At 49.9% G+C, this 24,160-nt stretch overlaps 1 protein-coding gene and 1 non-coding gene across 4 annotated transcripts in view; one reads left to right on the top strand and one right to left on the bottom strand.

The window, feature by feature from the left end:
• Positions 1–24,160, top strand: part of LOC137377949 (gamma-aminobutyric acid receptor subunit gamma-4-like) — a 396,241-nt gene that overhangs the window by 276,124 nt on the left and 95,957 nt on the right. For 2 of the 3 annotated variants that reach the window (XM_068048013.1, XM_068048012.1), the window contains exons 7-8: positions 4,699–4,851; positions 8,419–8,618. In XM_068048013.1, the coding sequence (XP_067904114.1) occupies positions 4,699–4,851; positions 8,419–8,618 (353 nt within the window). The remainder of the gene's footprint in view (positions 1–4,698; positions 4,852–8,418; positions 8,619–24,160) is intronic. The other variant, XM_068048014.1, reaches the window with a different exon arrangement.
• Positions 3,947–4,019, bottom strand: trnai-uau (transfer RNA isoleucine (anticodon UAU)). Its single transcript has one exon. It is a non-coding gene; the product is annotated as a tRNA-Ile (tRNA).

Here is a 24,160-nt window from a genome sequence, read left to right as displayed (position 1 = left end):
ATTCATTGTATACAGGTCACTGTACACCAGTCACATTCACTCTATTCAGGCCTCTGTACACCAGTCACATTCACTGTATTCAGGCCACTGTACACCTGCCACATTCACTGTATTCAGGTCACTGTACACCTGCCACATTCATTGTATACAGGTCACTGTACACCTGTCACATTCATTGTATACAGGTCACTGTACACCTGTCACATTCACTGTATTCAGGACACTGTACACCTGTCACATTCACTGTATTCAGGTCACTGTACACCTGTCACATTCATTGTATTCAGGTCACTGTACACCAGTCACATTCACTGTATTCAGGTCACTGTACACCAGTCACATTCATTGTATACAGGTCACTGTACACCTGTCACATTCACTGTATTCAGGTCACTGTACACCTGTCACATTCACTGTATTCAGGTCACTGTACACCTGTCACATTCACTGTATTCAGGCCACTGTACACCAGTCACATTCACTGTATTCAGGTCACTGTACACCAGTCACATTCACTGTATTCAGGTCACTGTACACCTGCCACATTCACTTTATTCAGGTCACTGTGCACCTGCCACATTCACTGTATTCAGGCCACTGTACACCTGTCACATTCATTGTATTCAGGTCACTGTACACCAGTCACATTCACTGTATTCAGGTCACTGTACACCTGTCACATTCACTGTATTCAGGTCACTGTACACCAGTCACATTCACTGTATTCAGGTCACTGTACACCAGTCACATTCATTGTATACAGACCACTGTACACCTGTCACATTCATTGTATTCAGGTCACTGTACACCTGTCACATTCACTGTATTCAGACCACTGTACACCAGTCACATTCACTGTATTCAGGTCACTGTACACCTGTCACATTCACTGTATTCAGGTCACTGTACACCTGCCACATTCACAGTATTCAGGTCACTCTACACCTGCCACATTCACTGTATTCAGGCCACTGTACACCTGTCACATTCACTGTATTCAGGTCACTGTACACCTGTCACATTCACTGTATTCAGGTCACTGTACACCTGCCACATTCACTGTATTCAGGTCACTGTACACCAGTCACATTCACTGTATTCAGGTCACTGTACACCTGTCACATTCACTGTATTCAGGCCACTGTACACCTGTCACATTCACTGTATTCAGGTCACTGTACACCTGCCACATTCACTGTATTCAGGTCACTGTACACCTGTCACATTCACTGTATTCAGGCCACTGTACACCTGTCACATTCACTGTATTCAGGTCACTGTACACCTGTCATATTCACTGTATTCAGGCCACTGTACACCTGTCACATTCACTGTATTCAGGTCACTGTACACCTGCCACATTCACTGTATTCAGGTCACTGTACACCTGTCACATTCACTGTATTCAGGTCACTTTACACCTGTCACATTCACTGTATTCAGACCACTGTACACCTGACACATTCACTGTATTCAGGTCACTGTACACCTGCCACATTCACTGTATTCAGGTCACTGTACACCTGTCACATTCACTGTATTCAGGCCACTGTACACCTGCCACATTCACTGTATTCAGGCCACTGTACACCTGTCACATTCATTGTATTCAGGCCACTGTACACCTGTCACATTCACTGTATTCAGGCCACTGTACACCCGTCACATTCACTGTATTCAGGCCACTGTACACCTGTCACATTCACTGTATTCAGGTCACTCTACACCTGCCACATTCACTGTATTCAGGCCACTGTACACCTGTCACATTCACTGTATTCAGGTCACTGTACACCTGTCACATTCACTGGATTCAGGCCACTGTACACCTGTCACATTCACTGTATTCAGGTCACTGTACACCTGCCACATTCACTGTATTCAGGTCACTGTACACCTGCCACATTCATGGTATTCAGGTCACTGTACACCTGCCACATTCACTGTATTCAGGTCACTGTACACCAGTCACATTCACTGTATTCAGGCCACTGTACACCTGTCACATTCACTGTATTTAGGTCACTGTACACCTGCCACATTCACTGTATTCAGGTCACTGTACACCTGCCACATTCACTGTATTCAGGCCCCTGTACACCTGTCACATTCACTGTATTTAGGTCACTGTACACCTGCCACATTCACTGTATTCAGGTCACTTTACACCTGCCACATTCACTGTATTCAGGCCAATGTACACCTGTCACATTCACTGTATTCAGGCCACTGTACACCTGACATTCACCGTATTCAGGCCCCTGTACACCAGTCACATTCACTGTATTCAGGCCAATGTACACCTGTCACATTCACTGTATTCAGGCCTCTGTAAACCTGTCACATTCATTGTATTCAGGCCACTGTACACCTGTCACATTCACTGTTTTCAGGCCACTGTACACCTGTCACATTCACTGTATTCAGGCCACTGTACACCTGTCACATTCATTGTATTCAGGCCACTGTATGCCAGTAAGCCTCAGAATGTTCAGGTCATTGTAAATCTGCACGTTTCACTGCATTCAGGTCAATGTACACCTGTCACATTCATTGTATTATTGTTACTGAACACCTGCAGGGGTTGACAACGTGCCTGTATACGGACACCAGTGTCTGTAGTAAAATGTTTGCGGTCCGTAATGTTCATGGATGAGAAATTTCTGCCAAATGGAGGATTTCTGCCATTGGGATTTTGGAAATTCACCATTGGCTCCTTCCTTTACCTGCTGAGTATTTATTTCAGCTTTCCAGCATTCACAGTAGTTTGCATTTGTTCTCGTTGGAGGCATTGACCGAGGACTGATCGCCAGCATTAAAGATGGTGAATGCTGTTCTAAGCATTGGCTGAAGCTGGTTTGCCAGCATTAAAGATGGCAGTGGTTGTTAAATGCATTGGCTGAAGGTTCTCTGCCAGTATTAAATATGGCAGTGGACATTTGTTTCACAAAAGTGCGAAAGCAAGTCTCTTTACCAGCTGAGGTCAGTAAACAGAGAGGGGAGCCACGGGGCAGGGATGGGAACACAGAAGAGTGGGGGTACGCAGAGGGGAGGGACACAGAGGGGCAGCTCAGAGGCGGGGACACAGAGAGAGGGAAGAAACAGAGGGGGTCCCAGAAAGGTGGGGGGACAGAGAGAGGGGGACACACAGTGTGGGGGACACATATGGGGGAGGGGACAGAGGTGGGAACACAGAGCGAGGGAGAGGGAGACAGAGAGAGGGAGGGGAACACAGAAAAGGGAGGGGGACACAGCGCGGGGCACAGAGAGAGAGGGTGAAAGAGAGAGAGAGGGAGATCGACAGAGAGGGAGACAGAGAGACGGAGACTCGGGGGGTGGGTCGAGAGAAAGAGACAGACAGAAAGACGGACAGAGAGGGGGAGGGAGAGAGAGTGATCAAGATCACCCCTGACAAATGGGCAACTATCCGGAATACTCCACATCGCTACATCAAGTGTGTGGGCTGACACTGACTGCTTGTGCAAGCAAAAACAATGCCAGGTATCTCATTAAATAGGAGGAAATGTGTTTTAAATCAGACTGTTTTTATGGCATTCGGTTAATTGCCCCCATGTCCATGGCTGAGTTAATAATTTTGTCAGATGTCCATCGTATAATATAGAGAGATACAGCACTGAAACAGGCCCTTCGGCCCACAGTGTCTGTGCCGACCAAAAACCACCCATTTATACTAATCCTACATTAATCCCATATTCCCTACCACATCCCACAATTCTCTTACCGCCGACCTACACTAGGGGCAATTTACAATGGCCAATTTACCTATCAACCTGCAAGTCTTTGGCTGTGGGAGGAAACCAGAGCATCCGGCGGAAACCTACGCGGTCACAGGGAGAACTTACAAACTCCGCACAGGCAGTACCCAGAATTGAACCAAGGTCGCTGGAGCTGTGATACTAACCACTGCACCTCCACAAAACAAATGTGGTTCCACTGGGGCTTGAACCTAGGACCTTCTGTGTATAAAGCAGATGTAATAACCACTACACTATAGAACCAAGATGGTGGTACCTATCCTTGTACAACTGTCAGTGTCACTGAGAGTCATCTGTACTTTAAACTCAGCCATTAAAAACTGGACCACAGTTTAAGTTTGAGCTTCTATCGGATTGTTACATTTGCAGCTTGCAATAATTGACCATTTCCTTTATAGTGTGACTGTTGTGCGGTTTAAAATGGCTAGCTTTGCTACAGCATCAAACCAATCCATATGATGCTTCAGGGTTCATTCAGAAAATGTTAAAGGTTATCAATAAAATATTTAATTGCGAGGACACCAGGCAAAACCCCACAGTACAGGGTGCCAAAAATGTGATCGGAGAAGGGAAGGGAAATCAGGAAAATCAGTAGGTGGCACCAGGCTTCGAGTTTGAAAGCCTGTAGATGGCGATGGGGAGTGTAATGGAGGAGACAAGTTCCAAAGTCCGAAGGTCTTGGGAAAGAGTGAGTTAGATGTGATGTTTCTTCAGCCATCTAAATCAATTCAAATCGTGGCATGCATATAATCTAGAAACTTTTGGAAGTGAACATTCACACTTATTATATTATCATAATCGTATAGATTATTGGTACTCATGATGTCAGAAATCATGTGGGATGTTTGTTCTGGTAATTTTAATGCAGAGATGAGAATACGTTCATGTGTTAATTGATCCTCTATCTTGTTTTTTTAAACAGGAGACTACACTTTGATGATTGTTTACTTTGATTTAAGCAGAAGAATGGGATATTTTGCCATACAAACCTATATCCCGTGTATACTAACTGTTGTCCTATCATGGGTCTCATTTTGGATCAAGAGAGATTCGACTCCTGCCAGAACCACACTTGGTAAGAATAAGACATTGACAAGAAAATAAGAATCTTAAAGGATGGTTAATGCAGAGGATCAGCCAATGCGAGTCAACACATAAAGTAGAGAAACACTTCCTTGAGAATATGACATGTGTGGAGTCAGTAAATTTCTGGGCTCTTAGTTCTGGTTAGATTGTCAATCAGCCCAAATTTTTGGGAGTTACTGAAGGTTTGGTGTTGATATCCATTATAGCAATTAAGAATGAATTAAATGTGACAATGACTTTGATGGAGTGCCACATGAGAGATTGGTCCAATGGGTTGTGAGACACTATTATTGGATATTTTCTGAAGTGGATTGTGAGGTGGCACTATGTGGAGTTCAATCAGCAAGGATAAAGGCTTTTGTTCTTGGGATGTGAGCATCGCTGGCCAGGCCAGCATTTGTTGCCCATCGCTAATTGCCCTTGCGAAAGTGATGGTGAGCCACCTTCTTGAACCACTGCATTCTGTGTGGTGTACGTACACCCACAATGCTGTCAGTAAGGGTGTTCCAAGATTTTGATCCAGCAATGATAAATGAATGGTAAAATAGTTCCAAGTCAGGATGGTGAGTGACCTGGAGGGGAACTAGTGAAGTGGCTCAGGAATCAAGTTTGGAGCTGCTGCTTTATACAATGCACAAAGGAAGATGGTTGTGGTTATTGTAGGTCAATCATCTCAGCTCCAGGACATCACTGCAGGAGTCCCTCAAGGTAGTGTCCTAGGCCCAACCATCTTCAGCTGCTTCATCAATGACTTTCCCTTCAATCATAAGGTCAGAAGTGGGGATGTTTGCTGATGATTGCACAATGTTCAGCACCATTCACGATTCCTCAGATACTGACACAGTCCATGTAGAAATGCAGCAAGACCTAGACAATATCCAGTTTTGGGCTGATAAGTAGCAAGTAACGTATGCACCACATTAGTGCCAGGCAATGACCATCTCAACAGGAGAGAATCTAACCATCTCCCCCACTATCAACATCCTAGGGGCTACCATTGACCAGAAACTGAACTGGAGTCGGCATATAAATACTGTGGCTACAAGAGCAGGTCAGAAGCTAGGAATCCTGCGGCGAGTAACTCACCTCCTGACTCCCCAAAGCCTGTCCACCATCTACAAGGCACAAGTCAGGAGTGTGATGGAATACTCTCCACTTGCCTGGATGGGTGTAGCTGCAACAACACTCAAGAAGCTCGACGCGACCCAAGACAAAGCAGCCCGCTTGATTGGCACTCCATCCAAACATTCACTCCCTTCACCACTGACACACAGTGGCAGCAGTGTGTACCATTTACAAGATGCACTGCAGCAATGCACCAAGGCTCCTTTGACAGCAACTTCCAAACCCGTGACCTCTTCCACCGAGAAGGGCAGGGCAGCAAATGCCACACACCATCCTCACTTGGAACTATATTGCTGTTCTTTCACTGTCGCTGGGTCAAAATCCTGGAACTCCCTTTCTAACAGCACTGTGGGCATACTACCCCATATGGACAGCAGCTTTTCAAAAAGGCAGCTCACCACCACCTTCTCAAGGGCAATTAGGGATGGGCAATAAATGCTGGCCTAGCCAGCGTTGCCCACATCCCATGAACGAATAAAAAAAAAACTGACTTTGATGTTGGGACTGAAACAAAACAAAACATTCAAAAACAAAAACAAAATAAAAAGTTTTCGGATGATACCAAGCCTGAAGAGACGGAAAGAACCGGGAACAGACTGATCAAAATACAGAAGGACTTGAATAGACTAAGGATCTGAGCTGATGAGAGGGAGGTGTGGTTAAATGTGGACAAATTAGATTGTGAAAAGATACTAAACAGTGTCAGAGTAAGCTAGAGGACATGACACTGGAGACAGATTTGGGGTTCAGGTGGACAGATAGAGGGAGCCATCAGAGGTTGTGTGTGGCTGCAGTATAACTGTATAACTAGAGGAATAGAGAACTGGAGCACTGGGTACAGTTCTGGGCATCATACTATTGAAAGATAGAGGTTCACATGCACACAAACAGGTTACAGATTGAGGAAGGGTAGATTGCTCGTGTTGGAGTCCATAGAATAAAGGGGTATGCAGTCTGTGGAGTCTGGCTTCTAGTTGAATTCAGTGGTCCTGAGGCTTTTAGTTTGAAGAGATAGAGATTGATTCAGTGGGTCTCTTGGAGACAGCAATGCAGATCATTTCCTCCAAAGGGGTTTCTGATTGTCGCCAGAGTATGCAGAGGTGGTCAGTCAGCAGACAGGGTTTGCAACTTGCAAGCTGGAAAGGACAGACAGAGAGAGAGAGAGAGAGGAGGCACCCCCACTTGGATCTGCATGTGTCAGAGTCCAGGTGCTTCTCAACCTGCTACAGAGAAGCTTAAAACCAGATGTGGGGAGGGGCTTGTCACATGACAGTGATTCAGTGATTCAAACATAGCAGTTAGCAGTATTTCTCTGCTTGTGAAAAGAGCAGATAGTTCCTTTAAACTTCCTGGGTCTTGGTTCTTGCTGGATTAGTCTCCACCGCACAGGCCTTGCGATGTAGGATAAAGTGTTACAAATTAGGTGGCCATCTCAAACTGCTAGCAAAGTAATCTTTTATCTGATCTTTTTAAAATTTCTTTTAAAAAGTACATTAACAGTCTAGTCAGTGGATTAAAGAAAATTATCATTCAACAAAGCATGTTGGCATGACACTGGCATTGAAACCACTCCAGCTCAATTCCCACAAGTCTCTTATAGGCAGCTAGTAGGCTTTCATCTGGCTTTGAAGCCATGTCCCATTTCACCCATTGCACCACACAGCTCCCCATTTTGGGGAGTTTGTTAGTCATTCTTGAGTCATGGGCGTCACTGGCAACTTATTGCTGATCCTTAGTTAACCTGACTGTATATCTTGCTAGGACATTTCAGATGGTCATGAAGAGTCAATCAGGTTGGCATAGTACTGGAGTCACAGAAAGGCCACACCAGCCAAGGACAGCAGATTTCCTTCCCTAAACAGCGTTCGTGAACCCGCTGGATTTTTATGGTGTTTCGACAGCTTTTCATGGTCACTATTACCAATGCAGATTTTTAAAGTTTTTTTTAAACTGCCACAATGAAATTTGACCTCACACTCTCTCGATTATGAATCAAGGCCCACTGGATTATGAAGCCGGTAACATAACCGCTACACAATCATACTGTGCTGTGAATTTATCAGGGATGAAATATTACAGGTGAAACCAAGATCAACAGAATCGTGCTGTATCCTGATGCTGCATATCGTGGCTCATAGACAGAGGAAGGGTATCCTGGACTGTGTTCCACTGGGGATGACTGGATAGCTGAGGAGTGGGATCTATGGCTGATTTTTGGTACTGAAGTTACTTAGCCCAGCTAAAATTAACCAGCTGCACTAGTTGGAGATCAAAGTTGGAACCTTCCTATTCTTTGCATTTTTTCATTGCGTCACTGGGTGAACTCGTGAGGTGCAGTGTGTGAGAACCAAAGAAGCTTCAGTGTTAAAAACAAACCTTCCTTGAAGAGGCCAGCTCTTTAAAAGTCTGCATTTCTTTTCTGTTTTTGCAGGGATCACCACTGTGCTGACCATGACAACGCTGAGCACAATTTCCCGGAAAGCCTTGCCCAAAGTCTCCTACATCACTGCCATGGACCTCTTTGTCTCTGTCTGTTTCATCTTCGTCTTCGCAGCTCTCATGGAGTATGCCACCCTCAACTACCTTGTAGGGACCAAGAGACCCAACCCCACAAAACGCAAACTCAAACCTGTACGTTCTAATGACTTGCCATCTGATTCTTTAATCGAGCCCAAACAGCTTATTGTTCCCAAATAATTTCTATGAGCAAGTGGATTGATAGTTCTATACTTGAAGAACATAAACCAATTGTGAGCGACCGAGTTGGGTTTGATTGGCTTCTATCTGGAAGATTCTGTGGCTTGCAACAGAGAATTTTCGAAGCTGGGATGTTATGGGACAAGGCGGGAAGGGAAGGTGGAACCGGAAGTGAGTGGCGAAGGCCTTCCCACTCCCACTCCGAAAGCGATCTTGCACTGGCCGGCCAATTAACGGGCAGTAGGCGGGGTGCCTGACCACTGAGTAGCTGGATGCAGGCGTTAAGGCGGTGGCTGCATGGTCACCTGACACAGAATGAACTGTTGATGCCATGTATAAAGGGCCCACGAGCAACCAAGCCCTGATGGAAACATACCTTGCTGCAGCGCTTACCCTGGAAACCATCCTCTCAACACTCCTCCCTGCAACCATCCTCTCAACACTCTTTCCTGCAACCATCCTCTCAACATTAATTCCTGCATCCATCCTCTCAACACTCCTCCCTGCAACCATCCTCTCAACACTCCTCCCTGCAACCATCCTCTCAACACTCCTCCCTGCAACCATCCTCTCAACAATCTTCCCTGCAACCATCCTCTCAACACTCCTCCCTGCAACCATCCTCTCAACAATCTTCCCTGCAACCAACCCCTCAACACTCCTCCCTGCAACCATCCTCTCAACACACTTTCCTGTAACCATCCTCTCAACACTCCTCCCTGCAACCATCCTCTCAACGCTCTTCCCTGCAACCATCCTCTCAACACTCCTCCCTGCAACCATCCTCTCAACAATCTTCCCTGCAACCATCCTCTCAACACTCCTCCCTGCAACCATCCTCTCAACACTCCTCCCTGCAACCATCCTCTCAACAATCTTCCCTGCAACCATCCTCTCAACACTCCTCCCTGCAACCATCCTCTCAACAATCTTCCCTGCAACCAACCCCTCAACACTCCTCCCTGCAACCATCCTCTCAACACTCCTCCCTGCAACCATCCTCTCAACGCTCTTCCCTGCAACCATCCTCTCAACACTCCTCCCTGCAACCATCCTCTCAACAATCTTCCCTGCAACCAACCCCTCAACACTCCTCCCTGCAACCATCCTCTCAACACACTTTCCTGTAACCATCCTCTCAACACTCTTTCCTGCAACCATCCTCTCAACACACTTTCCTGTAACCATCCTCTCAACACTCCTCCCTGCAACCATCCTCTCAACGCTCTTTCCTGTAACCATCCTCTCAACACTCTTCCCTGCAACCATCCTCGCAACACTCCTCCCTGCAACCATCCTCTCAACACTCTTTCCTGCAACCATCCTCTCAACACTCTTTCCTGTAACCATCCTCTCAACACTCTTTCCTGCAACCATCCTCTCAACACTCTTTCCTGTAACCATCCTCTCAACACTCTTTCCTGCAACCATCCTCTCAACACTCTTTCCTGTAACCATCCTCTCAACACTCTTTCCTGCAACCATCCTCTCAACACTCTTTCCAGTAACCATCCTCTCAACACTCTTTCCTGCAACTATCCTCTCAACACTCTTCCCTGCAACCATCCTCTCAACACTCTTCCCTGCAACCATCCTCTCAACACTCCTCCCTGCAACCATCCTCTCAACACTCTTTCCTGTAACCATCCTCTCAACACTCTTTCCTGCAACCATCCTCTCAACACTCTTCCCTGCAACCATCCTCTCAACACTCTTCCCTGCAACCATCCTCTCAACACTCTTCCCTGTAACCATCCTCTCAACACTCTTCCCTGCAACCATCCTCTCAACACTCCTCCCTGCAACCATCCTCTCGACACTCCTCCCTGCAACCATCCTCTCAACACTCTTTCCTGTAACCATCCTCTCAACACTCTTTCCTGCAACCATCCTCTCAACACTCTTCCCTGCAACCATCCTCTCAACACTCCTCCCTGCAACCATCCTCTCAACACTCTTCCCTGCAACCATCCTCTCAACACTCCTCCCTGCAACCATTCTCTCAACTCTCATTCCCTGCACCCAGCCTTTCAACACTCCTCCCTGTAACCATCCTCTCAACACTCATTCCTGCAACCACTCTCTCAACACTCCTCCCTGCATCCATCCTCTCAACACTCCTCCCTGCAACCATCCTCTCAACACTCATTCCTGTAACCATCCCCTCAACACTCATTCCTGCAAACATCCTCTCAACACTCATTCCTGCAACCATCCTCACAACACTCATTCCTGCAACCATCCTCTCAACAATCCTCCCTGTAACCATCCTCTCAACACTCCTCCCTGCAACCATCCTCTCAACACTCCTCCCTACAACCATCCTCTCAACACTCCTCCCTGTAACCATCCTCTCAACACTCCTCCCTGCAACCATCCTCTCAACACTCCTCCCTGTACCCATCTTCTCAACACTCCTCCCTGCAAACATCCTCTCAACACTCCTCCCTGCAACCATCCTCTCAACACTCTTCCCTGTAACCATCCTCTCAACACTCCTCCCTGCAACCATCCTCACAACACTCCTCCCTGACAACATCGTCTCAACACTCCTCCCTGCAAATATCCTCTCAACACTCCTCCCTGCAACCATCCTCAACACTCCTTCCTGTACCCATCCTCTCAACACTCCTCCCTGCAACCATCCTCTCAACACTCCTCCCTGCAAACATCCTCACAACACTCCTCCCTGACAACATCGTCTCAACACTCCTCCCTGCAACCATCCTCTCAACACTCCTCCCTGTACCCATCCTCTCAACACTCCTCCCTGCAACCATCCTCTCAACACTCCTCCCTGCAAACATCCTCTCAACACTCCTCCCTGCATACATCCTCACAACACTCCTCCCTGACAACATCGTCTCAACACTCCTCCCTGCAAATATCCTCTCAACACTCCTCCCTGCAACCATCCTCTCAACACTCCTCCCTGCAACCATCCTCTCAACACTCCTCCCTGTACCCATCCTCTCAACACTCCTCCCTGCGACCATCCTCTCAACACTCCACCCTGTAACCATCCTCTCAACACTCCTCCCTGTACCTATCCTCTCAACACTCCTCCCTGCAAACATCCTCTCAACACTCATTCCCTGCACCCATCCTTTCAACACTCCTCCCTGTACCCATCCTCTCAACACTCCTCCCTGCAAATATCCTCTCAACACTCCTCCCTGCAACCATCCTCTCAACACTCCTCCCTGCAACCATTTCACAACACTCCTCCCTGCAACCATCCTCTCAACACTCCTCCCTGCGACCATCCTCTCAACACTCCTCCCTGCAACCATCCTCTCAACACTCCTCCCTGTACCCATCCTCTCAACACTCCTCCCTGCAACCATCCTCTCAACACTCCTCCCTGTACCCATCCTCTCAACACTCCTCCCTGCAACCATCCTCTCAACACTCCTCCCTGCAAACATCCTCACAACACTCCTCCCTGCAACCATCCTCTCAACACTCCTCCCTGCAACCATCCTCTCAACACTCCTCCCTGCAACCATCCTCACAACACTCCTCCCTGCAACCATCCTCTCAACACTCCTCCCTGCAAACATCCTCACAACACTCCTCCCTGACAACATCGTCTCAACACTCCTCCCTGCAAATATCCTCTCAACACTCCTCCCTGCAACCATCCTCTCAACACTCCACTCTGTAACCATCCTCTCAACACTCCTCCCTGTACCCATCCTCTCAACACTCCTCCCTGCAACCATTTCACAACACTCCTCCCTGACAACATCGTCTCAACACTCCTCCCTGTACCCATCCTCTCAACACTCCACCCTGTAACCATCCTCACCACACTCCTCCCTGCAAACATCCTCTCAACACTCCACCCTGTAACCAACCTCTCAACACTCCTCCCTGTACCCATCCTCTCAACACTCCTCCCTGCAACCATCCTCTCAACACTCCACCCTGTAACCAACCTCTCAACACTCCTCCCTGTACCCATCCTCTCAACACTCCTCCCTGTACCCATCTTCTCAACACTCCTCCCTGCAACCATCCTCTCAACACTCCTCCCTGCAACCATCCACTCAGCACTCCAACCTGTAACCATCCTCTCAACACTCCTCCCTGTACCCATCCTCTCAACACTCCTCCCTGTAACCATCCTCTCAACACTCCTCCCTGCAACCATCCACTCAGCACTCCAACCTGTAACCATCCTCTCAACACTCCTCCCTGTACCCATCCTCTCAACACTCCTCCCTGCAACCATCCTCTCAACACTCCACCCTGTAACCAACCTCTCAACACTCCTCCCTGTACCCATCCTCTCAACACTCCTCCCTGTACCCATCTTCTCAACACTCCTCCCTGCAACCATCCTCTCAACACTCCTCCCTGCAACCATCCACTCAGCACTCCAACCTGTAACCATCCTCTCAACACTCCAACCTGTAACCATCCTCTCAACACTCCTTCCTGTACCCATCCTCTCAACACTCCAACCAGTAACCATCCTCTCAACACTCCTCCCTGCAACCATCCTCTCAACACTCCTCCCTGCAACCATCCACTCAGCACTCCAACCTGTAACCATCCTCTCAACACTCCTCCCTGTACCCATCCTCTCAACACTCCAACCTGTAACCATCCTCTCAACACTCCTTCCTGTACCCATCCTCTCAACACTCCAACCTGTAACCATCCTCTCAACACTCCTTCCTGTACCCATCCTCTCAACACTCCTCCCTGCAACCATCCTCTCAACACTCCTTCCTGTACCCATCCTCTCAACACTCCACCCTGTAACCATCCTCTCAACACTCCTCCCTGTACCCATCCTCTCAACACTCCTCCCTGCAACCATCCTCTCAACACTCATTCCCTGCACCCATCCTCTCAACACTCCAACCTGTAACCATCCTCTCAACACTCCTTCCTGTACCCATCCTCTCAACACTCCTTCCTGTACCCATCCTCTCAACACTCCAACCTGTAACCATCCTCTCAACACTCCTTCCTGTACCCATCCTCTCAACACTCCTCCCTGCAACCATCCTCTCAACACTCATTCCCTGCACCCATCCTTTCAACACTCCTCCCTGTACCCATCCTCTCAACACTCCTCCCTGCAACCATTCTCTCAACTCTCATTCCCTGCACCCATCCTTTCAACACTCCTCCCTGCATCCATCCTCTCAACACTCATTCCTGCAAACATCCTCTCAACACTCATTCCTGCATCCATCCTCTCAACACTCCTCCCTGCATCCATCCTCTCAACACTCCTCCCTGCAACCATCCACTCAGCACTCCAACCTGTAACCATCCTCTCAACACTCCTCCCTGCAACCATCCACTCAGCACTCCAACCTGTAACCATCCTCTCAACACTCCTCCCTGCAACCATCCTCTCAACACTCCTCCCTGTACCCATCCTCTCAACACTCCTCCCTGTACCCATCCTCTCAACACTCCTCCCTGCAACCATCCTCAACACTCCTTCCTGTACCCATCCTCTCAACACTCCTCCCTGCAACCATCCTCAATACTCCTTCCTGTACCCATCCTCTCAACACTCCTCCCTGTACCCATCCTCTCAACACTCCTCCCTGCTACCATCCTCTCAACACTCCTCCCTGTACCCATCTTCTCAAAACTCCTCCCTGCAACCATCCTCTCAACACTCCTCCCTGCAACCATCCTCTCAACACTCCTCCCTGTACCCATCCTCTCAACACTCCTCCCTGTACCCATCCTCTCAACACTCCTCCCTGCAACCATCCTCTCAACACTCCTCCCTGTACCCATCCTCTCAACACTCCTCCCTGTACCCATCCTCTCAACACTCCTCCCTGCTACCATCCTCTCAACACTCCTCCCTGTACCCATCCTCTCAACACTCCTCCCTGCAACCATCCTCAACACTCCTTCCTGTACCCATCCTCTCAACACTCCTCCCTGCTACCATCCTCTCAACACTCCACCCTGTAACAATCTTCTCAACACTCCTCCCTGCAACCATCCTCAACACTCCTTCCTGTACCCATCCTCTCAACACTCCTCCCTGCAACCATCCTCTCAACACTCCTCCCTGCAACCATCCTCTCAACACTCCTCCCTGCAACCATCCTCTCAACACTCCTCCCTGTACCCATCCTCTCAACACTCCTCCCTGCAACCATCCTCTCAACACTCCTCCCTGCAACCATTTCACAACACTCCTCCCTGCAACCATCCTCTCAACACTCCTCCCTGCAACCATCCTCTCAACACTCCTCCCTGCAACCATCCTCTCAACACTCCTCCCTGTACCCATCCTCTCAACACTCCAACCTGTAACCATCCTCTCAACACTCCTTCCTGTACCCATCCTCTCAACACTCCAACCTGTAACCATCCTCTCAACACTCCTTCCTGTACCCATCCTCTCAACACTCCTCCCTGCAACCATCCTCTCAACACTCCTTCCTGTACCCATCCTCTCAACACTCCACCCTGCAACCATCCTCTCAACACTCCTCCCTGTACCCATCCTCTCAACACTCCTCCCTGTACCCATCCTCTCAACACTCCTCCCTGCTACCATCCTCTCAACACTCCTCCCTGTACCCATCCTCTCAACACTCCTCCCTGCAACCATCCTCAACACTCCTTCCTGTACCCATCCTCTCAACACTCCTCCCTGCTACCATCCTCTCAACACTCCACCCTGTAACAATCTTCTCAACACTCCTCCCTGCAACCATCCTCGCAACACTCCTCCCTGCAACCATCCTCTCAACACTCTTTCCTGCAACCATCCTCTCAACACTCTTTCCTGTAACCATCCTCTCAACACTCTTTCCTGCAACCATCCTCTCAACACTCTTTCCTGTAACCATCCTCTCAACACTCTTTCCTGCAACCATCCTCTCAACACTCTTTCCTGTAACCATCCTCTCAACACTCTTTCCTGCAACCATCCTCTCAACACTCTTTCCAGTAACCATCCTCTCAACACTCTTTCCTGCAACTATCCTCTCAACACTCTTCCCTGCAACCATCCTCTCAACACTCTTCCCTGCAACCATCCTCTCAACACTCCTCCCTGCAACCATCCTCTCAACACTCTTTCCTGTAACCATCCTCTCAACACTCTTTCCTGCAACCATCCTCTCAACACTCTTCCCTGCAACCATCCTCTCAACACTCTTCCCTGCAACCATCCTCTCAACACTCTTCCCTGTAACCATCCTCTCAACACTCTTCCCTGCAACCATCCTCTCAACACTCCTCCCTGCAACCATCCTCTCGACACTCCTCCCTGCAACCATCCTCTCAACACTCTTTCCTGTAACCATCCTCTCAACACTCTTTCCTGCAACCATCCTCTCAACACTCTTCCCTGCAACCATCCTCTCAACACTCCTCCCTGCAACCATCCTCTCAACACTCTTCCCTGCAACCATCCTCTCAACACTCCTCCCTGCAACCATTCTCTCAACTCTCATTCCCTGCACCCAGCCTTTCAACACTCCTCCCTGTAACCATCCTCTCAACACTCATTCCTGCAACCACTCTCTCAACACTCCTCCCTGCATCCATCCTCTCAACACTCCTCCCTGCAACCATCCTCTCAACACTCATTCCTGTAACCATCCCCTCAACACTCATTCCTGCAAACATCCTCTCAACACTCATTCCTGCAACCATCCTCACAACACTCATTCCTGCAACCATCCTCTCAACAATCCTCCCTGTAACCATCCTCTCAACACTCCTCCCTGCAACCATCCTCTCAACACTCCTCCCTACAACCATCCTCTCAACACTCCTCCCTGTAACCATCCTCTCAACACTCCTCCCTGCAACCATCCTCTCAACACTCCTCCCTGTACCCATCTTCTCAACACTCCTCCCTGCAAACATCCTCTCAACACTCCTCCCTGCAACCATCCTCTCAACACTCCTCCCTGTAACCATCCTCTCAACACTCCTCCCTGCAACCATCCTCACAACACTCCTCCCTGACAACATCGTCTCAACACTCCTCCCTGCAAATATCCTCTCAACACTCCTCCCTGCAACCATCCTCAACACTCCTTCCTGTACCCATCCTCTCAACACTCCTCCCTGCAACCATCCTCTCAACACTCCTCCCTGCAAACATCCTCACAACACTCCTCCCTGACAACATCGTCTCAACACTCCTCCCTGCAACCATCCTCTCAACACTCCTCCCTGTACCCATCCTCTCAACACTCCTCCCTGCAACCATCCTCTCAACACTCCTCCCTGCAAACATCCTCTCAACACTCCTCCCTGCATACATCCTCACAACACTCCTCCCTGACAACATCGTCTCAACACTCCTCCCTGCAAATATCCTCTCAACACTCCTCCCTGCAACCATCCTCTCAACACTCCTCCCTGCAACCATCCTCTCAACACTCCTCCCTGTACCCATCCTCTCAACACTCCTCCCTGCGACCATCCTCTCAACACTCCACCCTGTAACCATCCTCTCAACACTCCTCCCTGTACCTATCCTCTCAACACTCCTCCCTGCAAACATCCTCTCAACACTCATTCCCTGCACCCATCCTTTCAACACTCCTCCCTGTACCCATCCTCTCAACACTCCTCCCTGCAAATATCCTCTCAACACTCCTCCCTGCAACCATCCTCTCAACACTCCTCCCTGCAACCATTTCACAACACTCCTCCCTGCAACCATCCTCTCAACACTCCTCCCTGCGACCATCCTCTCAACACTCCTCCCTGCAACCATCCTCTCAACACTCCTCCCTGTACCCATCCTCTCAACACTCCTCCCTGCAACCATCCTCTCAACACTCCTCCCTGTACCCATCCTCTCAACACTCCTCCCTGCAACCATCCTCTCAACACTCCTCCCTGCAAACATCCTCACAACACTCCTCCCTGCAACCATCCTCTCAACACTCCTCCCTGCAACCATCCTCTCAACACTCCTCCCTGCAACCATCCTCACAACACTCCTCCCTGCAACCATCCTCTCAACACTCCTCCCTGCAAACATCCTCACAACACTCCTCCCTGACAACATCGTCTCAACACTCCTCCCTGCAAATATCCTCTCAACACTCCTCCCTGCAACCATCCTCTCAACACTCCACTCTGTAACCATCCTCTCAACACTCCTCCCTGTACCCATCCTCTCAACACTCCTCCCTGCAACCATTTCACAACACTCCTCCCTGACAACATCGTCTCAACACTCCTCCCTGTACCCATCCTCTCAACACTCCACCCTGTAACCATCCTCACCACACTCCTCCCTGCAAACATCCTCTCAACACTCCACCCTGTAACCAACCTCTCAACACTCCTCCCTGTACCCATCCTCTCAACACTCCTCCCTGCAACCATCCTCTCAACACTCCACCCTGTAACCAACCTCTCAACACTCCTCCCTGTACCCATCCTCTCAACACTCCTCCCTGTACCCATCTTCTCAACACTCCTCCCTGCAACCATCCTCTCAACACTCCTCCCTGCAACCATCCACTCAGCACTCCAACCTGTAACCATCCTCTCAACACTCCTCCCTGTACCCATCCTCTCAACACTCCTCCCTGTAACCATCCTCTCAACACTCCTCCCTGCAACCATCCACTCAGCACTCCAACCTGTAACCATCCTCTCAACACTCCTCCCTGTACCCATCCTCTCAACACTCCTCCCTGCAACCATCCTCTCAACACTCCACCCTGTAACCAACCTCTCAACACTCCTCCCTGTACCCATCCTCTCAACACTCCTCCCTGTACCCATCTTCTCAACACTCCTCCCTGCAACCATCCTCTCAACACTCCTCCCTGCAACCATCCACTCAGCACTCCAACCTGTAACCATCCTCTCAACACTCCAACCTGTAACCATCCTCTCAACACTCCTTCCTGTACCCATCCTCTCAACACTCCAACCTGTAACCATCCTCTCAACACTCCTCCCTGCAACCATCCTCTCAACACTCCTCCCTGCAACCATCCACTCAGCACTCCAACCTGTAACCATCCTCTCAACACTCCTCCCTGTACCCATCCTCTCAACACTCCAACCTGTAACCATCCTCTCAACACTCCTTCCTGTACCCATCCTCTCAACACTCCAACCTGTAACCATCCTCTCAACACTCCTTCCTGTACCCATCCTCTCAACACTCCTCCCTGCAACCATCCTCTCAACACTCCTTCCTGTACCCATCCTCTCAACACTCCACCCTGTAACCATCCTCTCAACACTCCTCCCTGTACCCATCCTCTCAACACTCCTCCCTGCAACCATCCTCTCAACACTCATTCCCTGCACCCATCCTCTCAACACTCCAACCTGTAACCATCCTCTCAACACTCCTTCCTGTACCCATCCTCTCAACACTCCTTCCTGTACCCATCCTCTCAACACTCCAACCTGTAACCATCCTCTCAACACTCCTTCCTGTACCCATCCTCTCAACACTCCTCCCTGCAACCATCCTCTCAACACTCATTCCCTGCACCCATCCTTTCAACACTCCTCCCTGTACCCATCCTCTCAACACTCCTCCCTGCAACCATTCTCTCAACTCTCATTCCCTGCACCCATCCTTTCAACACTCCTCCCTGCATCCATCCTCTCAACACTCATTCCTGCAAACATCCTCTCAACACTCATTCCTGCATCCATCCTCTCAACACTCCTCCCTGCATCCATCCTCTCAACACTCCTCCCTGCAACCATCCACTCAGCACTCCAACCTGTAACCATCCTCTCAACACTCCTCCCTGCAACCATCCACTCAGCACTCCAACCTGTAACCATCCTCTCAACACTCCTCCCTGCAACCATCCTCTCAACACTCCTCCCTGTACCCATCCTCTCAACACTCCTCCCTGTACCCATCCTCTCAACACTCCTCCCTGCAACCATCCTCAACACTCCTTCCTGTAGCCATCCTCTCAACACTCCTCCCTGCAACCATCCTCAATACTCCTTCCTGTACCCATCCTCTCAACACTCCTCCCTGTACCCATCCTCTCAACACTCCTCCCTGCTACCATCCTCTCAACACTCCTCCCTGTACCCATCTTCTCAAAACTCCTCCCTGCAACCATCCTCTCAACACTCCTCCCTGCAACCATCCTCTCAACACTCCTCCCTGTACCCATCCTCTCAACACTCCTCCCTGTACCCATCCTCTCAACACTCCTCCCTGCAACCATCCTCTCAACACTCCTCCCTGTACCCATCCTCTCAACACTCCTCCCTGTACCCATCCTCTCAACACTCCTCCCTGCTACCATCCTCTCAACACTCCTCCCTGTACCCATCCTCTCAACACTCCTCCCTGCAACCATCCTCAACACTCCTTCCTGTACCCATCCTCTCAACACTCCTCCCTGCTACCATCCTCTCAACACTCCACCCTGTAACAATCTTCTCAACACTCCTCCCTGCAACCATCCTCAACACTCCTTCCTGTACCCATCCTCTCAACACTCCTCCCTGCAACCATCCTCTCAACACTCCTCCCTGCAACCATCCTCTCAACACTCCTCCCTGCAACCATCCTCTCAACACTCCTCCCTGTACCCATCCTCTCAACACTCCTCCCTGCAACCATCCTCTCAACACTCCACCCTGTAACCATCTTCTCAACACTCCTCCCTGCAACCATCCTCAACACTCCTTCCTGTACCCATCCTCTCAACACTCCTCCCTGCAACCATCCTCTCAACACTCCTCCCTGCAACCATCCTCTCAACACTCCTCCCTGCAACCATCCTCTCAACACTCCTCCCTGTACCCATCCTCTCAACACTCCTCCCTGCAACCATCCTCTCAACACTCCTCCCTGTACCCATCCTCTCAACACTCCTCCCTGCAACCATACTCTCAACACTCCTCCCTGCAACCATCTTCTCAACACTCCTCCCTGCAACCATTTCACAACACTCCTCCCTGCAACCATCCTCTCAACACTCCACCCTGTATCCATCCTCTCAACACTCCTCCCTGCAACCATTTCACAACACTCCTCCCTGTACCCATCCTCTCAACACTCCTCCCTGCAACCATCCTCTCAACACTCCTCCCTGCAACCATTTCACAACACTCCTCCCTGTACCCATCCTCTCAACACTCCTCCCTGCAACCATCCTCTCAACACTCCTCCCTGCAACCATCCTCTCAACACTCCTCCCTGTACACATCCTCTCAACACTCCTCCCTGCAACCATCCTCTCAACACTCCTCCCTGTACCCATCCTCTCAACACTCCTCCCTGCAACCATTTCACAACACTCCTCCCTGACAACATCGTCTCAACACTCCTCCCTGTACCCATCCTCTCAACACTCCTCCCTGCGACCATCCTCTCAACACTCCTCCCTGCGACCATCCTCTCAACACTCCTTCCTGTACCCATCCTCTCAACACTCCACCCTGTAACCATCCTCTCAACACTCCTCCCTGTACCCATCCTCTCAACACTCCTCCCTGTAACCATCCTTTCAACACTCCTCCCTGTACCCATCCTCTCAACACTCCTCCCTGCAAATATCCTCTCAACACTCCTCCCTGCAACCATTTCACAACACTCCTCCCTGCAACCATCCTCTCAACACTCCTCCCTGCAACCATCCTCTTAACACTCCTCCCTGCGACCATCCTCTCAACACTCCTCCCTGCAAATATCCTCTCAACACTCCTCCCTGCAACCATCCTCTCAACACTCCTCCCTGCAACCATTTCACAACACTCCTCCCTGCAACCATCCTCTCAACACTCCTCCCTGCAACCATCCTCTCAACACTCCTCCCTGTACCCATCCTCTCAACACTCCTCCCTGCAACCATCCTCTCAACACTCCACCCTGTACCCATCCTCTCAACACTCCTCCCTGCAACCATCCTCTCAACACTCCTCCCTGCAACCATCCTCTCAACACTCCTCCCTGTACCCATCCTCGCAACACTCCTCCCTGCAAATATCCTCTCAACACTCCTCCCTGCAACCATCCTCTCAACACTCCTCCCTGCAACCATTTCACAACACTCCTCCCTGCAACCATCCTCTCAACACTCCTCCCTGTACCCATCCTCTCAACACTCCTCCCTGCAACCATCCTCTCAACACTCCTCCCTGCAACCATCCTCTCAACACTCCTCCCTGCAAATATCCTCTCAACACTCCTCCCTGCAACCATCTTCTCAACACTCCTCCCTGTACCCATCCTCTCAACACTCCTCCCTGCAACCATTTCACAACACTCCTCCCTGACAACATCGTCTCAACACTCCTCCCTGTAACCATCCTCTCAACACTCCTCCCTGTACCCATCCTCTCAACACTCCTCCCTGCAACCATTTCACAACACTCCTCCCTGACAACATCCTCTCAACACTCCACCCTGTAACCATCCTCTCAACACTCCTCCCTGTACCCATCCTCTCAACACTCCTCCCTGCAACCATTTCACAACACTCCTCCCTGACAACATCGTCTCAACACTCCTCCCTGTACCCATCCTCTCAACACTCCACCCTGTAACCATCCTCTCAACACTCCTCCCTGTAACCATCCTCACAACACTCCTCCCTGCAAACATCCTCTCAACACTCCACCCTGTAACCAACCTCTCAACACTCCTCCCTGTACCCATCCTCTCAACACTCCTCCCTGTACCCATCCTCTCAACACTCCTCCTGCAACCATCCTCTCAACACTCCTTCCTGTACCCATCCTCTCAACACTCCTCCCTGTACCCATCCTCTCAACACTCCTCCCTGTACCCATCTTCTCAACACTCCTCCCTGCAACCAACCTCTCAACACTCCTCCCTGTACCCATCCTCTCAACACTCCTCCCTGTACCCATCTTCTCAACACTCCTCCCTGTAACCAACCTCTCAACACTCCTCCCTGTACCCATCCTCTCAACACTCCTCCCTGCATCCATCCTCTCAACACTCCACCCTGTAACCAACCTCTCAACACTCCTCCCTGTACCCATCCTCTCAACACTCCTCCCTGTACCCATCTTCTCAACACTCCTCCCTGCAACCATCCACTCAGCACTCCAACCTGTAACCATCCTCTCAACACTCCTTCCTGTACCCATCCTCTCAACACTCCAACCTGTAACCATCCTCTCAACACTCCTCCCTGTACCCATCCTCTCAACACTCCTCCCTGCAACCATCCTCTCAACACTCCTTCCTGTACCCATCCTCTCAACACTCCACCCTGTAACCATCCTCTCAACACTCCTTCCTGTACCCATCCTCTCAACACTCCTCCCTGTAGCCATCCTCTCAACACTCCTCCCTGCAACCATCCTCTCAACACTCATTCCCTGCACCCATCCTTTCAACACTCCTCCCTGTACCCATCCTCTCAACACTCCTCCCTGTACCCATCCTCTCAACACTCCTCCCTGTACCCATCCTCTCAACACTCCTCCCTGCAACCATTCTCTCAGCTCTCATTCCCTGCACCCATCCTTTCAACACTCCTCCCTGCATCCATCCTCTCAACACTCATTACTGCAAACATCCTCTCAACACTCATTCCTGCATCCATCCTCTCAACTCTCCTCCCTGCAACCATCCTCTCAACACTCATTCCCTGCACCCATCCTTTCAACACTCCTCCCTGCATCCATCCTCTCAACACTCATTCCTGCAAACATCCTCTCAACACTCATTCCTGCATCCATCCTCTCAACACTCCTCCCTGCATCCATCCTCTCAACACTCATTCCTGCAAACATCCTCTCAACACTCCTCTCTGCAACCATCCTCTCAACACTCCTCCCTGGCAACATCCTCTCAACACTCCTCCCTGTACCCATCCTCTCAACACTCCTGCCTGCAACCATCCTCTCAAAACTCATTCCCTGTACCCATCCTTTCAACACTCCTCCCTGTAACCATCCTCTCTCCACTCCTCCCTGCATCCATCCTCTCAACACTCATTCCTGCAAACATCCTCTCAACACTCATTCCTGCATCCATCCTCTCAACACTCCTCCCTGCATCCATCCTCTCAACACTCATTCCTGTAACCATTCTCTCAACACTCATTCCTGCAACCACTCTCTCAACACTCTTCCCTGCAACCATTCTCTCAACACTCATTCCTGCATCCATCCTCTCAACACTCTTCCCTGCAACCATTCTCTCAACACTCATTCCTGCATCCATCCTCTCAACACTCATTCCTGCAACCATCCTCTCAACACTCATTCCTGCAACCATCCTCTCAACAATCCTCCCTGTAACCATCCTCTCAACACTCCTCCCTGCAAACATCCTCTCAACACTCATTCCTGCAACAATTCTCTCAACACTCCTCCCTGCAACCATCCTCTCAACACTCCTCCCTGTACCCATCTTCTCAACACTCCTCCCTGCAAACATCCTCTCAACACTCCTCCCTGCAACCATCCTCTCAACACTCCTCCCTGTAACCATCCTCTCAACACTCCTCCCTGCAACCATCCTC

The sequence above is a fragment of the Heterodontus francisci genome, chromosome 15 (assembly GCF_036365525.1).
Source record: "Heterodontus francisci isolate sHetFra1 chromosome 15, sHetFra1.hap1, whole genome shotgun sequence".
NCBI lineage: Eukaryota > Metazoa > Chordata > Chondrichthyes > Heterodontiformes > Heterodontidae > Heterodontus > Heterodontus francisci.
The sequence above is the reverse complement of the archived record's forward strand: the minus strand, read 5'-3'. Positions and strand labels throughout refer to the sequence as shown.